This window comes from Quercus robur, chromosome 4 (assembly GCF_932294415.1).
Source record: "Quercus robur chromosome 4, dhQueRobu3.1, whole genome shotgun sequence".
NCBI lineage: Eukaryota > Viridiplantae > Streptophyta > Magnoliopsida > Fagales > Fagaceae > Quercus > Quercus robur.
In genome coordinates, this window is record NC_065537.1 from 23,302,827 (window position 1) to 23,320,825 (window position 17,999).

General features: G+C 33.4%; 2 protein-coding genes across 2 annotated transcripts; one reads left to right on the top strand and one right to left on the bottom strand.

Annotated features, from left to right (window-relative positions):
* On the bottom strand, nucleotides 1-459 carry LOC126721583 (uncharacterized). The gene has a single exon (XM_050424633.1). The coding sequence runs from the start codon at nucleotides 457-459 to the stop codon at nucleotides 1-3; it is 459 nt and encodes a 152-aa protein (XP_050280590.1).
* Nucleotides 460-5,743: 5,284 nt separating this feature from the next.
* On the top strand, nucleotides 5,744-12,707 carry LOC126720901 (cytochrome P450 CYP72A219-like). The gene is made up of 5 exons (XM_050423748.1): nucleotides 5,744-6,060; nucleotides 9,482-9,699; nucleotides 10,192-10,436; nucleotides 10,936-11,323; nucleotides 12,103-12,707. The coding sequence occupies exons 1-5, from the start codon at nucleotides 5,781-5,783 to the stop codon at nucleotides 12,526-12,528; spliced, it is 1,557 nt and encodes a 518-aa protein (XP_050279705.1). The 5' UTR covers nucleotides 5,744-5,780; the 3' UTR covers nucleotides 12,529-12,707.
* Nucleotides 12,708-17,999: the final 5,292 nt, after the last annotated feature.

A 17,999-nucleotide genomic window follows, 5' to 3' on the forward strand; every position in this document is an offset into this window, starting at 1 on the left:
CTACAAAGAGTCTCGATACACAAGAGGAACTATATCATCAGGGATGGATTCAATCCACACCTGGAGCTCATTACCAGATTTAGCTTTTCTGGCAAGGTAGTGGGCAACAGTATTGCCTAATCTTTTTACATGAGAGAAAACACATAAACGAAATTCATTTGCTAATATAGGGGAATCTTGGATGATATGGCCAAATTTTGGGTTGCTAGTGCTCCCATCCTTAAGTGCCAAGATGACTATCTCAGCATCCCCCTCGATTGTGGCTTCAAAAATGCTCATCTCCTTCGCGAATAAGACTGCTCTTCTACACGCTAAAGATTCCACCGTGGCAATTGAACATGGTAGAGGATTTCTTTCAGCCAAAGCTCCAATGACCATTCCCTCAGAGTCTCGGATAACCACACCAAGACCAACACCCAAATCCTTAAAGATTGCCCCGTCAAAGTTCACCTTATACATCAAAGGGTTAGGGGAAATCCACCTAGTATTACTGCCAGAATTTGAGGGCTGCACTTGTCGAGTGAGTTATGCTGAGGAAAAATCATGTAAGAAGGTCGAAGCCTTTACTAGAATGGTTCTAAGATCAGAGGAGCAGGCCCCCACATGGTCAGAATTCCTCTTATCCTAAATCAGCCATAAGATCACAGCTACCAGGTTGATATCGAAGCAATTCCTCATCTCCACTAACATCTCCATAAGGTCAGCAGAACTCATGAATCTGTGCTTTAGAAGCTTCTAGCCAGCTGCATTAGCTTCCCAAATGACCTTCAAAGCAGGGCAGCTCCACAAAGAATGGATAGTGTCCTCACAAGCTGAGAGACACCTATGATAGGTGACTGATGAGACCACTTTGCGTTTCCACAGGTTAAGCAGGGTTGGGATAGCTTCGTGGGTTGCTTTCCATAACATGTGCTTAACCTTGGGGGGGACTTGCAAGCACCAAATTCCATTCCACGTTCTTTTACTTCGACCTATATTAGAGCAATTCAGAACAAAAATCCTTTTAGACTTAGCAAGCATCTGGTATGGACTTCGAGTAGAGTAGATTCCTTGGTTTGAAGGAAACCAAGTTTGTTTGTCCAGGATCTGATTGATACTCAACGGCAAACTAGCAATAATACTAGCTTCATGTGGTAGGAACTCTTGCATAATTATATCAGCCTTCCAGGTACGGGAGACATCATCAATCAGGTTTCTCACTGTAGACTCTGCGCCAAAAGAGGAAATCGAGGAAATGACACTTCTGTAGTTTTGTTTTGGTAGCCATTTGTCTCCTCGGATTTTGATAGACTTACCATAACCTACTCTCCTAATGGAACCCGATTCAATGACATGTTTAGATTGGAGAATACTTTTCCATGCGTATGATCCTTTGTGATGGCTTGTTGCCTCAAGGATTGAGTAGTTCAGAAAAAACTTGGCCTTGAAAACCTTGTGAAATAGAGAATCTTCATGGTTCATCAATCGCCAAATTTGTTTGGCCAAAAGGGCATCATTGAACTTATTTAACTCCCTGAATCCCATGCCCCCCTCACTCTTCGAAAGACACAATGTTTCCTTACTAATCCAGTGAATGCGCTTTTGCTCTCCTTTGTATCCCCACCAAAATTTTCTTATGAGTACTTCAATTTCCTTGATCATCCCTTTAGGGGGTTTAAATCATGACATGGTGTAGGTGGGGATCGCTTGAACAACTACCTTCACCAAGATCTCTCTTGCGGTCTGGGATAAGAGCTTTTCCTTCCAACCCTTAAGTCTCTTCAAGATTCGTTCTTTTATGAAGCTAAAATATTTCCTTTTTGCGCAGCCCACCAGGGAGGGCAAACCCAAAATAATGTTCATATCTTTGGATGGCAGCCACCCACAAAAAATTCTTAATTTCCTCCTAGGTTTGGGTTGGAGTATTAGAGCGAAAAAATAAATTTGTCTTACCCCTGTTAATATTCTGACTCGATGCTTGCTTATAGAGCTGAAGGATTGATTGAATCTTTTGGCATTCTGAAATAGAGGCTCTACAGAAAATAAGGCTATCGTCAGCGAAAAGAAGGTGCATAATCCGAGGGCCTGCTTGACAAAGAGAGACCCCTCTAATGCTACCCTCAGCTTTAGCTTTCTTCAAGAGACCATGCAACCCTTTTGTCACCAATAGAAACAAATACGGAGACAACGGATCGCCATGGTGAAGGCCTCATTCTGGCAAAATGAAGCCATGAGGTTTCCTATTTAGTAAGATCGAATATGAAACAAGTTTGATGCACATAGAAATGAGCGATATCCATCTTCGGCTGAACCCCATTTTCTCCATGACTTTTTCAAGGAACACACACTCCACGCGGACATAAGCTTTGCTCATATCAAGTTTCACCGCAATTAGTCCCATCTTACCCGTCCTCTTGGTTTTTAGGTAGTGAAGAGTCTTATGAGCAATTAGAATGTTGTCGGTGATGAGTCTTCCTGCCATGAAGGCACTCTGAGTTTCTGAAATCAGCTCAGGCAGAAATTTCTTTAGGCGATTTGCGAGCACTTTAGCAATAAGCTTATACAACACGTTGCACAAACTAATAGGCCTGAAGTCCGTGACTTGTCTCAGACTTTGGATTTTAGGAATAAGCATTATAAATGTGTGGTTGAAGTTCGGAGGGATTATACCTGAGTTAAGCACTGCCAATTAACAAAAGCCATAAATTATATACTAATAGATCATTAATTGCTCTTTAACCTATGCCCTTAGGGCATTAGTTAACAAAAACCATAAATTATATATGAATAAATTTTGTAATAAATACCTATTAATTGTTATGATAAATGCATGTGAATAATAATTATTATTATAAATATCTATAAAATTAATGAACCAATGAAGGCCAATGAGAAAGTGAGGAACATGACTATGATTTTAGCACAAGAGTCATTGAGGGAAGATATGGGAAAACTTGTCCAATGCTTGAATTTGAAGTTTTGCATTCTTGGGAAAATATCATAAGGATTTTGAGCCTTTTATATCCTTCTTTTCATAAGCTAAACCCGCCCTACATTACAACCATAGAATAAAGACCTTCTTGAGGTTTTGTTGATTGTAAGCACACTTTTAGTTCTGATAATATTTTCTCTTGGATTAAGAAGGAAAATTGGTCAGGATTATCAAGCCTCATTGGCTGACATCATTAAAGACAAAATTTCTTAAATTCTCAAGTGAGTTGAAAATATTATTAATCTTAGAATACTCTATTTGTTTTCTTCCAATAAACACAACTCTAAAGAGAAATAAAATTCCTCAAATTGTCGAATGATTGTAATAAATTTTCAAACTTTGGACATTCTCCTCTTGCTTGTCCCCAACATATGTGATTTCCATGCATTTCCATATTTCATTTCTTTGATTGTCATTGAAGACTTAACCAGAAAAGGTTCAAAAGAAAGAAGCAAATTTAATTACCTGTTTTTAATGATTTCAAATCTTTCTTAGTCAATTAATTGAGTTAACTCTTGAGCATTATGACCGGTCAAAAGGGAAGTTCAAAGGATTATCTTTTGTTCATTTTAAAAAGAAAAATATTCAAAACCACCATTCTACATTGAATGGATTTTTTCTTTTTCTTTTTTAAAAAATGGGGATAATATGAACTTTAATTTCAAAAGTATTTTCATGAAAAATTCATTTTTAAAAGGCTTTTTTTTTTTTTTTTTCTTTTCCCAAATGATGTTTGGACTTGATCCTCTGTAAGAGAGGTAAGTAGGCAGCGTTTCAAAGGATCAGTCACAATCACCCAAAAATATCTTGAGACTCATATTAGGACATTTCTTTGGGGGAATTTTAGGCTAGGAATGTATGTTTTGCATCAAGCATGTCTAGGGGCAATGACCCATTAGCTTTGGTATGCAAACATTTTACAATTTCTTTGCAAAGCATGTCATCAATTTTTTGTGCAAGCATGTCTAAACAAGAGGAATTGGCCCAAATTTATTTTATAATAACTAGTTACTAACAAAATTATGAAATTTATTTATTTATTATTTTTGTTGTTGTTGTTGTTGCAGGGGTGTACATGGATCTTTCATCTACTTAACATTCACTATAAATGATCAGTTTGAAAGATGTCAATTATCCTATAAAAATGTTAAAAATATGTCAAGATGCAAAAATTTTTACAAAAAGGAAAATCTATCAAGGATGTGCCAATCTAAGCAACTTTTGCAGATTACAAATTTAGATTCCCTTTCCTTTCAAGTCCTTAATACCCCATTGAAGGAGTTCAGGCCTGGTGAATGGGCATTTCAAAGAACAAGTGAACCTTGTATTTTATACAACCCCTACAAAAAACCACACAAATAGTCACCTTAGTAACCCCATTTCAATAGGTCATCCTGACTAGTATATTAGATGTCCGGAAAATAAAAGCATGTCTTGGTACATTAGATGTGTGGTAAACCAGCCTCCACCAATTAGCAACTAGGAGCTTAGATCTCATTGCCTCTTATGTTTAAGCACAACTAAAAATGCCAGACATAGCTGCAGAGTGTAGACCACTTGAAAAGAAATTTTCTCAGCTAGAGTAACTTGGAATACTTTAGCTTGAATCTCAACCAAAGCATCATACCTTGTAGGCAACTTTTCATCCAACATAATATGATCATATGAATTTGGATTAGATACTTTCTATATTTTTTGACACAATTTTAATGGTGGTTAACCTAGAACATATAGATTATTATTATTATTATTATTATTATTATTATTTTGGCTCAATAAAGCTCAGTAAAAGTGTACACACAACAATAAATGAAATTTTATGAGCTACATGGTTACAATCTCTGTAAATGGAAACATATAAAAAAAAGCATAGCAAAAATATCGGGCTCCACTATAAACAACTAGAGTTCATTGTATCTCATAACTACAAATAGGATTTCAATCATAATCAATTATTAAAGTGCAATTTAATAATAAATATTAATTTATTTAATTAGAAGAATATTGAAAATTTGAGTCAGAAAATTTTCAAAATCAAGTCAATTTCATCCTTGAACCTCTTCTTCATTTAAATCTTAATGAATTTAGTCAATGTAAGAAATAGAACATCTATAAAAAATGCCTTCTTTGCTAAATTTTCGGCTTTTGAAAATTATTCTATTACAAGTCTCTACAGCATCTTATTTAGTTACGTTATCTCTTTTTGAAAATCAATTTTATGAAAGTCAAGTTCCAACATGGAACTCAATTTCACCTAAGTCTAGTTTCTATGCAATTCAATGGAATGTGGAACTTGAGCTTAGGAAATTGAGTCCTGCGTTTGCAATATATCACTGAATTGCATAGAACTTGAGTTGATGAAAAGTATCTCAATATAGAAGTGTATTATGGAACTATTCATCAATAATTTTTTTAGACATTATGTTGAGCTTGATGTAAGAATTAAGATAGTTTTCGGTGCCTTTAGCCCCATATTTGTGTTGAAATTGCGATTTGTTGCATTGCATCGACTCCTAATGCTTTAACATGAACCAATTGTACGTATTTTAGCAATATTTTTCTTTTTCCTTTTTTAGCAATAGTTGTTGCCTTGTAGGACCAAATTAGTAATTTATTTATTTATTTATTTTTTCCCCTATAGTGTCTGTGTAAATGACATATTCTGGTGACCCGCGGGTGTGTCTGGACCTCACTCTACAGAACAAGTTAAACACGTATAATCTTTACCATCAAAACAAGAACTACTAAAAGGAGCCCATCTAATTCATTTTATACTCTCTCACTCAATCGCTCGCTCTTCTCTCAAAACATGGAAATATCATTGCTTAGAATTGCAGTTTCCATAGTTTCAATTGTGGTAGTAATAACATGGGCATGGAGAGTAGTGAATTGGGTGTGGCTAAGGCCAAAAAAGCTAGAGAGGTGCTTAAGGGAGCAAGGTCTTAAAGGCAACTCCTACAGGCTTTTGTTTGGAGACTTGAAGGAGAGCTCTAAGATGATAAGTCAAGCCAAGTCTAAACCCATCAACTTCACCTTTGACATTGCACCGCGTGTCTTCCCCTTCGTCCATCAAATTGTCTCAAATTATGGTATGTCTACAGTAACTCTCTTGTTTCTGATTTGAACTTAAAAAAAAAAAAAAGGGATTTTGTGCTTTGATTTTCAAACTTAGACATCAATTTTAGTTCTTGCAGCTTACATCTCTTTAGAGCATCTCCAGTCAGCTCTCTAAAGCTATTATTGGAGAGGAAACACACCAAAAAAAAAAAAAAAAAAAAAAAAACCTCAATAGCCTCTCTAAACTCTCAATTTTTTTAGAGTTGCTACAATACAAAAATTTCAAGAAATTGCTGGAGATGCTCATACATTGATAAACTTAGATACTGTAGCACACCTGAATTCATTAATGGATTCTTATTTTTCTGAAAGGAAAAACTTGGATATTGTTTTTAATTTGCAACATACTATTATGTTTTTTTAATTAAATTTAAATACTTGTCTAGATTGGCATTACAACAAGTACAAGTAGATTTTTTTTGGGGAATGAGAAATAAATGCAATCCGCTAATGTATTTGACATTAATGGAAAATTTTGTCATCATTTTAAAAGATCCCAAAATCAATAATGGTTTAAGTAGATTTTTTTTTTTGGGAATGACAAATAAATGCAATCCGCTTATGTATTTGAATTTAATGGAAAATGTTGTCATTATTTTAAATGATCCCAAAATCAATAATGGTTTCCTTTTTCAGACTATATTCTCTAATCCTCCCGTTGAGTCGTTGGCTAGTGTCCATATTTGGTGTGCCTCAATGAACCCACCATTAGATGAGGTCGGTCATAAATCGCAATCCACCGGATAACTTCAACCAACTTTAAGTTTTGGAAATTGTTACAAGTATAGAAAATATGTACTCCCTCTTCTAATGTGTTTGGCGTGTTTCGAAAATTCAACTTTTTAAGGAAGTATTATTTATTGTCTGTTGTATAAAAATGTATAAACTTTCAAAATTATTCTTAAATAAATTTATTAAAAATGATTTTGAAAATAAAGTATGGACATAATAGGAATATTAGTAAATTAAAAATTGTTAATTTCAAAAGTAGGATAATATTTTGGGACATTGCAAAATAGAATAAAGAACAAATAAATTGAGATAGAAGGAGTATAAAATTTTTTGCACTTATTGCTTCTGTATTGTTAGGTGAATGCTTGTGAGAGGAGTTATTCTAAAACTTTTTTTTTTTTTTTTAATTTCTATTATCATACCACATCATTAATTATAATCTGCCCCCTTAAATTTGTGGCACAAAATATTTTGGTTCTAATGGGCTATTTTTTTATGCATATAGTAATACTCTTAAGCTTTTTATTCCTTAATGGGCTTTACCAAATTCAACCCAAGCACACCCCAATTACTCAATACTGTAAATAGGTGTGTTCCACTATTTTTTTTTTCCATTATTTATTTAAATCAAATAAATTTTAATAATCATTTATCAATAGTTTTGGCACATGAAAACTTAATTTTAGACTGTCCTTCCATCTGGTAACTTTTAATACCTGAAAAATAATCTTGTTTCAACAGCTACTTTTTCCCCTGCTTTTTTTGGGGGCTTGGGAGTGGACTGCAATTTTTGTTTTACTAACTTAAACTTTTGAGTTTTTACTCTTAGCAAAGTTTCATTATTTATTTAAATTAAAGTAATTTTAAATATCTATCAAAAATAAATTTTTATTTTTTATTTTTAACACATTTCAACCGCTCTTTTATCCTCTTTTTTTTAGGTGGTAAAAAAAAAAAAAAAAAAGATGCATAGACATTTTTTGTAAAATTTTTCATGAGAATCAAACCCCTAACCCCTAGCTAACCAGTGACTTAGATACCTATAAGGAGATGACCACGCCTAATTCCCAAATGAGGCACAAGATATCTGGTTGGGGGAGATAATTATATCTTAAAAAGACTTGAATTGTGGGATTTATATAATATATATGACCTATGAGTCTATACCTAACTACATTATATTAAAAACTCAATTTTGTCATTATTTTTTAATGTGAGGCTTTACTCACATGTCTAATTTCCATGTTAGCTCCATAATTACCCACTCCACTATGCAGTTAGAAAATCTAGCTTAAATCCTTTTGTGCATTGCTTTGAATATTAGCTTTCTTTTGATAATTTAATAGTTACAGGGAAAACAAGATATTTGAACCTTGGTTCTCTTAATAAAGAAGAGTAGACTATATTGCTAAGCAACAAGGCTCTTGACTAGTTTGAATATTAATTTTGATAGTAGAAACAAGTGTCTTGGTATTTCTCCTAAAGAAATACCGGAAGAATTGAAACAATATTTGATTGAGACATGTCAAAATTCAAAGCACATACAATTTTATTGAACGTCATGATAGTCTCTTGTTCTACTGCCATAAAATATCTTTTCATGATGCTATCCCAACAACAGGGAGAGACTATTTTGTTCCGCCTCTATCTGGTTGAAATTAAACTTGCTTTACCTCTCCTTTCATAATTTTCAAGTTTAATGAGGTAACATGCTTAAGTCACTAGAATTTTGTGATTTCTTTTTTTTGCTTGTTAATCAGAAAATATCAAGTGCAACTTGACTTTCGAAGATAGAACCATTCCTTCCTACTGTTGAAGTCATGGCTTTTCTGACAATCTTTTTATTAATTCTACTACTTTGTGTGCAATTAATCACTTTTCTTGTTATTATAATTTATGTAGCCATGGCAAAATACAATGGTACTTCCTAGATTTTAGGCTACAAGCACTTTATTTATTTGAAGTAATCGTTTTTAGGTGCAGTTTGGATAGCACGTCTATGTTCACGTTTTCAACTTTGCACGTTTTCAGATTTTTTTTTTTTTTTTTTTTTTTTCAAGAGCCGGTTTTGTTGACTTTTCAACTGTGAACAGTGCATTTGTGCATTGTTTACGGACCCACAAACTCTACTTTTTATCAACTTTTTCATTAAAAATAGGTTCCACAGCATTATTCACACATTTAAAAATTATTTTGCTAAAATATTTTCAGTTTTCAATTTCAGCAAAATAAGTTCTATCCAAACAGACCCTTAGTCTCTAACAAATTTAAAGCGATTGATTTTAGTCTCTAAAAAATTTCAAGCGATTGATTTTAGTTCCTAAACTTAAATTAATCGCTTTTTGTCCTTAATATATGTAATGAAGTGATGATGTGTTACAGGACTAAATAAAAGATCATTTTAAACTTCACTGACTAAAAATCACTGCTAAACTTGGAAGGATAAACAGTATACTCAAATCTCAAATATTTTGAAATCTCCAATACCTAATGTAATTATAACTCACATTATGAAATCCCAAAGAACTCATGTAATTCAGTGGGGTGTGTGTGTGTGTTAATTGATATCTTCCTGCCTTACCTGTCTCCTTATGTCAGCAACCATAGTTTGAACTTTAGATGTACTAAACCTGTTCTATACTAACAAAAGCAAATATGCAGGTAAGAATTCTTTTATATGGATAGGCCCCACACCCAGGGTGAACATTTTGAACCCTGAACAATTAAAAGAAATCTTCTCCAAGATATATGACTTTCAAAAGCCAAATGCAAATCCACTAACCAAGTTGCTAGCCACCGGACTTCCAAATTATGATGGTGAGAAATGGGCAACACACAGAAAGATTATTAATCCAGCATTCCATCTTGAGAAGTTGAAGGTTACTTTATTCTTGTCACTTGTTTCCTGTTCGTTTCTATCACTTTATATTCAACAATGGTGTTTGAAGTGAAACTAATGATTAAAATGTTAATGAAAATATTCTAGGTCGTGAATATTTATCTTTTCTCAAAAAAATTTAAACTTTTTCTCAATTCTAAGACCATCTTTTGCAGGATATGGGTTCCATCAGAACAAAACTTAAAGTAGAAATATGTGCAAATATAGCATTTATATGCTTCAGTTAGTTACATCTAACACCCAAGATTGTGGATTCTCAAAATAAATAAAAAAATAAGAAAAACAAAAAAAAACCTAAGATTAAGTTTGTGCACGTGTGCCCATGTGCCTACTAAGTACAAACAACATTGGCACTGACATTTGGCTATAGGTTTTGCTAGAATATACTTGAAATGTTTATTCATGTAATTTTTGTAGGTACATGTGCCTACTAAGTACAATCCTTGTAATTTTTTCATGTTGTTTTCTGTAGAATATGTCAGCAGCATTTTATCAGTGTTGCAATGACATGATGTGCAAATGGGAAAGTTTGGTGTCTGAAGAGGGATCAATTGAGTTAGATGTATGGCCTTATCTCCAAACTTTGACAAGTGATGTGATTTCTCAAACAGCCTTTGGGAGTAGCTATGATGAAGGAAGAAGGATTTTTGAACTCCAAAAAGAACAAGCTGAGCTTGCAATGAAAACTGTACGGTCTGTTTACATTCCAGGTTGGAGGTAAACCAAAACATTTCAATATCTGCTAATAATTAATAATCAAGTTTTTCTTATAGACTTAGGTTCATTTATCAAAAGAATCAAATTTAAATATACTAATTTACATTAATATATACTAAAATTAGGAGCGTTATTGAGCATTAATTTGAACCAATGGGTTTCAAGTTTTCACTTACTAGCTCTGTTTTGATTTCCTTGTGCCTTTTATTCTTCCCAAAGAACAGCCGATGAAGACCACAAATAAATAATTAAGAGTGTTATTGAGCATAAATAAATAAATAAATATCTATATATATATATATATATATATTTGTGTGTGTGTGTTTATATATAAGGTTCTTGTGCATGAAATAAATAAGTTAAATCGTTATATATTCATACTCTTCTCAGCCTAAGAATAGATTGTTCAATTTGATGTAATTCACTTTTTCCCCCTTTTAGTGAGGGAGGTAATTCACTTTATTCTTATCTCATGTTTGCATGAATGGTTCGCGTGTAGGTTTCTGCCAACAAAAATAAACAAGAGGATGAAAGAAATTGACAAAGAAATACGAGATTCACTTAAAGGCATCATCAACAAAAGAGAGAAGGCAATAAAAGCAGGTGGAGCTAGAACTGATGACTTACTTGGCATACTTCTAGAGTCCAACTTTAAAGAAATTGAAGAACATGGGATCGACAAGAACGTTGGAATGAATCTCCAAGATGTAATTGAGGAATGTAAGATATTTTATTTTGCGGGGCAAGAGACAACCTCAGTTTTGCTTGTTTGGACAATGGTAATTCTGAGTAGATATCCAAGTTGGCAAGCGCGTGCAAGAGAAGAAGTCCTACATGTCTTTGGTAAAAACAAACCAGAATTTGATGGGCTAAATCACCTCAAAGTTGTAAGTTCTTTTGATTAGTTTACATTGAATTGCTTCGTAGAAATAATAGATCATACATTTCTTTTAAATTCATAATTATAAACGTGGAGATCTAGAACAAGTAGTCTATTATCCAGCTTTAGGACACCAGGAAAAAATAAAAGGGACCTAGAAAGTCTTCAAAATAATCCAGCACCATGGATAACAACAAAAGCTATTGATTGAAATATATATATAGAATACAAAGATATATATGAAGTTAGACTGATTACACCATGCAGGTCCCAATCTGAAATCATATATATGAAGATTAACATCAATTCTACTTTTTTGTTGCTCCTTTTCTTTCTTACAGGATTCTTGTTTATTGTATATGAACCTATTTATCTGATTAAGTAAATTGCCACAATTTTGTGGTGATGTGATAACAGATTAGAAAATTGGATTACAATTAAGCCCCCAAAGATTTTGAGGTTTTCAATCAAGTTTGACCCTATATGTTTCTTGTGCATTTTCCGTGTTTTGCAATGTTTCTTGTGCGTTTTCCGTGTTTTGTGAAGGTAAAGAAACGTAAGTAAAATTATTGTAATAGTACCCAAATGAGTAATTCAAATATTCAATCTTTGACTTGGATGAATTTTTTCAAAAAAAAAAGAAAAAAAGAAAAAAAAAAAACTTCATTGAAGTCAGTTTTTTTCCATGGGCATTACTTCTATCAAATATTTTATTAAATGAGTTTGGTATGCACATCACTTTCTAATTCTTACAATATATATATATATATATATTCCATGTCACAGGTGACCATGATTTTGTATGAGGTTTTAAGACTATATCCACCAGTAATTGTCCTAACTCGAATTGTTCACGAGGAAATGAAACTCGGAAATTTGATTTTACCAGCTGGAGTTCAAGTCTCCTTACCAGCAATCCTTGTTCATCAGGACTGTGAACTTTGGGGTGATGATGCAAAGGACTTCAATCCAGATAGGTTTGTTGAAGGAGTTTCAAAAGCTACAAGGGGTCAAGTTTCATTTTTCCCATTCGGATGGGGTCCTCGGATATGCATTGGACAACATTTTTCTATGATAGAAGCGAAAATGGTTCTATCAATGATTTTACAACGCTTCTCCTTTGAGCTGTCCTCATCCTATGCTCATGCTCCGCTCACAATTATAACCCTTCAACCACAATATGGTGCTCATATTATTCTACATAAACTCTAGAATAGAAAATATCAGTTGTCAAAAGAAGATTTGAATTCATAACAAAAGTAACATTTCATATGTATATTGATGCTTTTGTTGAAGTGTTGATCTTCCTTCCAAGGCCACTAATTTCATTTAGTAATTGGCTTTTGAATGATAGTACTGAAGTTGTACAAGATAAAGTTATTCTTGTTAAACTTATATTGCACATTTAATCCTTAACCTGTGTCCTATGTTTTGAAATGGTTCTTGTTCTTTTGAACGTATTAAAAACACTATTATAGTTAAAGTTATAATATGTGTGTGAGTGCACTTGCGAGTGCGCGTGCGTGTGATCTTGCATTAAAATACGACAATAGACAAGTTGTAATATTTACACGACTGTGTTTATTGTATAAAAGCCTGAAACACTACGTATCAAACTGCATGTAATAAAATACAATAGTCTCCTTATATATGGGTAGACAAAGACACAGTGCATTTGCTATACAAGTAACTAACTTAACTATGGGTCTAAGCCTGTTGGACTTATATTATAACAATTGTAACAATATGGTTATTAATGAAAATTGCATTTATGTGCTTTTTGGTTTATCAATATGAAATCATCCCATTCTGAATTTACTGTGCTCAGTCGGAAGAGAAGATTTTGCTTTTGCAGGGATAGAGCAGTTTTTATTGCTTCATGGATTAGTCAACAATAATTTTGTGGTGCTTAATATACAGGGAAAGTTGTTCTTCGGGTGATAACAACTGCACTTTTTGTTCATAAATAGTAGTTTATACATTAATGATGACTTTAGCTAATCGCAAATTGCATTTCATAGATGGTAGCCACTTCTAGCTTTTTTTTTCTTTCTTGAATGGCTTGATGATCGTATATGTGACGGGGTGAATCTGTCATTTTGAAAGCTAAAAATGAAGATTGCACAATTGAACAGGTGGGAGAGAACGTATAAGATATTCTTAATTGGGTCATGGTCCTTGGAATGCTGTTTACCTTTAAACTATAAGAAAAAAGAAATTTATTGAAATTCAAACACTTCACCAAACCTGTTAGAAAAATTAGGGCAAACCCAAGAATTCTTGGGCAAAATATGAAGTTTGACCAAGTTTAACCAACTTTTATAAGAAAATCTAACCATTCAATCCTCTACAAACAAATGGTGCATCTCCAAAATCAAATCATATGTGAAATAAGAAGATATAAAAAAATAAAATAAAACCAGAAAGACAAAAAACAAAAAAACAAAAACAAAAACTTTCCAAAATTAAACTCGAAACTTGGCTAATTATAAAAAAACTAGACCTAATTATGTCTTGAACGAAACTTAGCGAAACGATCCCAGAATCGAGCGAGTCATATTCATTGGAAAGCTTGTACAAGAAGTTTAGTTTTGAGAGGTCCTAGAAGACCAAATTCCAGACAAGCTTACATGAATATTATGTGCAGTGAAGCCTCAAAAAACATGCAAACTTACTCCTTTGAGCTCCAGTAAATTGGCAAAGCAAAATAGTTTTAAACTTTTTTTTTTTTTTTTTAATAAGAAATAGTAGTGTCATTAGAACTTCCGTTGACCCATTTGTTACAACTTACAATAAATTCTATTTCGAAGGTAAGCAACTACACCCGCTGCAAATAATAGACATCATGATGAATTTGCTACGCTACTTTTGAAAATCAACATGCAACCTGGATAGGGCTAAATATTCTAGCTTCTCTACCCGATACTCTCCTTATTGTCAGTTGCTTGTCCCACTAGAATACTTGTTATGTGAAAATTGCATGGTCGGTTTTTTCATTTTCATTTTTCTAATTATGTTAGGGCTTTTCTATAATAATTTTGTTAGTTCATTTAGACCCATATACACTCAGATTGTTTAACCTAATTAATTAACCAAGTTGTTACTCAGGTTTATTATTTAGATTTAGGTTAAACACAAACAATCATATCACATAATGTGGAAAAGTAAAGAAAACAAGTGATATGATGACCTAGGAAAACTAATGAAACTGAAAGTTTCAAGGTAAAAAATTTGGGGAGGATTTAACCTAAACTATTCTCAAGACAGCAAATTCACTATGATAGAATGGAAGTTTTACAATAAAGTTTTCCCTAAATCTAAAGCTACCTCTTGTAATACTTATTCATGTGACCCCATGCAGCTCCAAATTCACGGACTCTTCTATCTGAATTTGTTAAACACAAATATCCACGTTTGTGACCCTGAGATCTCACTCAAAGCTTTAAATCATCAGCTATGTATGATATTGTAGCAGCAACTTTAGATCTACCAGTTCTAATAATGTAGTGATTTTGAAAGGAGAAGACATAGTACCTTTTAGATCTCAAAAGAGAAGCTCCAAAGTCTCTTCAAAACATGCCTTAGGGTTTCCTTTAAATACTAGGAGAATTAGATTTGAAACCCTAATCACTTAATGGGCTTAACGAGTTGTTGTGCTTTAATTAAATTCTGCAGATTTGTGTCTTGATCGGTTGAACTTGCTCTCTAGATCAGTCGAGCAAGGCAGTTTTTGAATTCTTCTTTCTGCAGCTTCATTTTCCTTGTATTCTAACTTATAGGATCTTGAGCATTGTCTAATATACCCTATAGACTTAGGAATCTATATCTAGACAAATTTGTGCTCACAGTTTGCCAATTGTTCTAAACTGTTAGAACCTAACAATCTCCCTCCTTTGGCAATTCATGACAAACGACTTCAATCCAGATTGGTTTGCTAAAGGAGTTTCAAAAGCTACAAGGGGTCAAGTTTCTTTTTTCCCATTCGAATGGGGTCCACGATATGCATTGGACAACATTTTTCTATGGTAGAAGCGAAAATGGCTTTGTCAATGATTCTACAACGCTTCTCCTTTGAGTTGTCCTCATCCTATACTCATTCTCCGCTCCTAATTATGACCCTTTAACCACAATATGGTGCTCACATTATTCTACATAAACTCTAGAATAGAATTTTAGAAGTTAAACTTTTTTTAAATTAACCTTTCATAAATAAGTGGGAGTTTCATAAGTTAATGTAGTGGAAGGTTTATTGAAGTTATTTGTGGGATTTATGAATGTAAGATTTAGAAAAATAAATGTAGTGGGAATTAGAGGTTAGATGGTGTACTATATAAACTCATTCATCCATCAACTTTTATGCAAGAGTTGAAGAGAAATACAAAACATTGAAGTGTTCTAACTCTTCCCTCTCCACTCTCTCTCCATTTGTTTTATTTGTGAGTGTGAATCTCTTTTATACACTTAGTGTGTGAGTGTTTGTGAGAGTAAGTGAGGAAAGGCCCATCGGTATTTTTATTTTATTTCCAACAAAGTGGTATCAAAACCAATTGGTTCGTGGTGAGAATGACTATTGCCAATGGGATGGTGTCATTCCAATTTCCTTGACTTATCAAACAAAATTTTGAAAATTGAAGTATCCGAATGAAGGCTTGCTTGGATCTCAACATACGTGGGAGATTGTGGAGATTGCTCGGATCTCAAGATGCGTCAGATCTCAAGGTTATGTAGAGTCACAAGATGAAGAATCTTTGACAACAAACCAAAAGGAAGCCTTAAAAAAGGTTCGAAAGAAAGATCAACAAGCTCTTACTTTGATCTATTGAGGTTTGGATGAAACCATGTTCGAGAAAGTTGCAAATGCAACTTCATCCAAGCAAGCGTGAGAGATTCTTAAAAACTCTCTAACAGGAGTTAATAAAGTGAAGAAAGTTCACCTTCAAACATTGAGAGGCGAGTTTGAAGGTTTGAACATGAAAGAATCTGAATCTATTTCAAATTATTTTTCAAGGGTGTTAGCAATTATAAATCAATTGAAGAGATATAGTGAGAACATAGATGATGTTTGTGTGGTAGAAACAATCCTATGGTCATTAACTTCTAAGTTTGACTATATTGTTGTGACGATTGAGGAATCAAAAGACTTGGAGTCAGTGACCATTGACCAACTCATGGGATCATTACAAGCCCATAAAGAAAGGCTCAATAAGAAAAAGCAAGAGCCTTTGGAGCAAGTTCTACAAGCTAAGCTCACCTTGAGGGAGAAAGGGTGGCATGAAAGTACCAAAAAGGCCGAGGACATGGACATGGTAGAGGGAGAGGATCTAGAGGAAGGAATGGTCAAAATTCTCCCAATTATGAAGAGAAAGGTCAAAGTTCACAATCCACAAGAGATCGTGTAAGAGAAAGTTTCTCAAGACCATAGAGAAAAAGGTATGATAAGTCTAATATTAAATGTTATAATTGTCAAAAATATGGGCATTATGCTTTTGAATGTAAAAATGCCGCTAGCACTATTGAGGAGAAAGCTAACTATGTTGAAGATAAGAATGAAGAAGTGGAGCCGACTTTGTTGTTGGCATACAAAGGAGAAGACAAAGAAGAAAATGATGCATGATATCTTGACATTGGTGCTAGTAACCATATGTGTGGGAATAAAAGGATGTTTATGGAGATTGATGAATCGGTGGATGGGAATGTTACCTTTGGTGACTCTTCCAAGGATTCAGTGAAGGGGATAGGTAAACTTTTAGAACCTAAGAATCTCCCCATTTGGCAATCTGTTACAAAACTTACATACAAAATGAAATGCTCAAATACAAGAACAACCCAATTAAAATAAAAATGTTCAATTACATCACAAATCCTAGTCTAAGACTCCTAACCTAGAAGTTGTAAGAAGAGGCAGAAGATCTTGATCGGAATGTACCTGTCTTTCCTGAAAACATTCAAAAGAGCACATCAACGCATGTGTGAAAATAAAGACAGATAAACAATATGAATCATCAAACTAAAGCAAACTTACTCTCCCCCTAAGTTAGATACATAAAATAAATAAATAAACTTTTATTTTCTCCCCATTTCAAAAATAATTTCATCTCGCTCTAAATAAAATCAATTAAAAACCTTTTCCAAATTTCATCTATTTCTCCCCTTTTTTGTCACGTATTGACTATGACAACTCTAATAAAGAGAAGATAGTGAACATATAAAACAAAAGACAAGAGAAAATAGAAAATCAAAGAACCATAAAACATAAGCTCTATAAAAAATAGAGGCCACTCCCCCTATAAAAAGCATAGGTTATAAAAACAACTTTCTCCCCCTATAAAAATAGGAAAAGAAAAAAAAAAGTTTTGGGAAAACAGGTTTGGGGAAAATTTAGGAGGTGGGGAAAACTAAAAAGACACAAATCAAACTTAAACAATAATAAGTTGAGGAAATACATGAATACAAACATTCTCTCTTTTAATATATGCAAACTTGACATTATATGACCCATAAACAGATGCACACAAACAGTCTAGGCACAATTCGTTAAGACTATACAATATAGATCTCAATGATATTAAATTCAGCATGCAATGTGTTTTCATGTTTTAATGTATTTTGAACTCAAATCAACCTTAATATGATCTTGTTTGTAGCAATTTCAGATTTACCGGTTCTAATAATGTATAGATGGA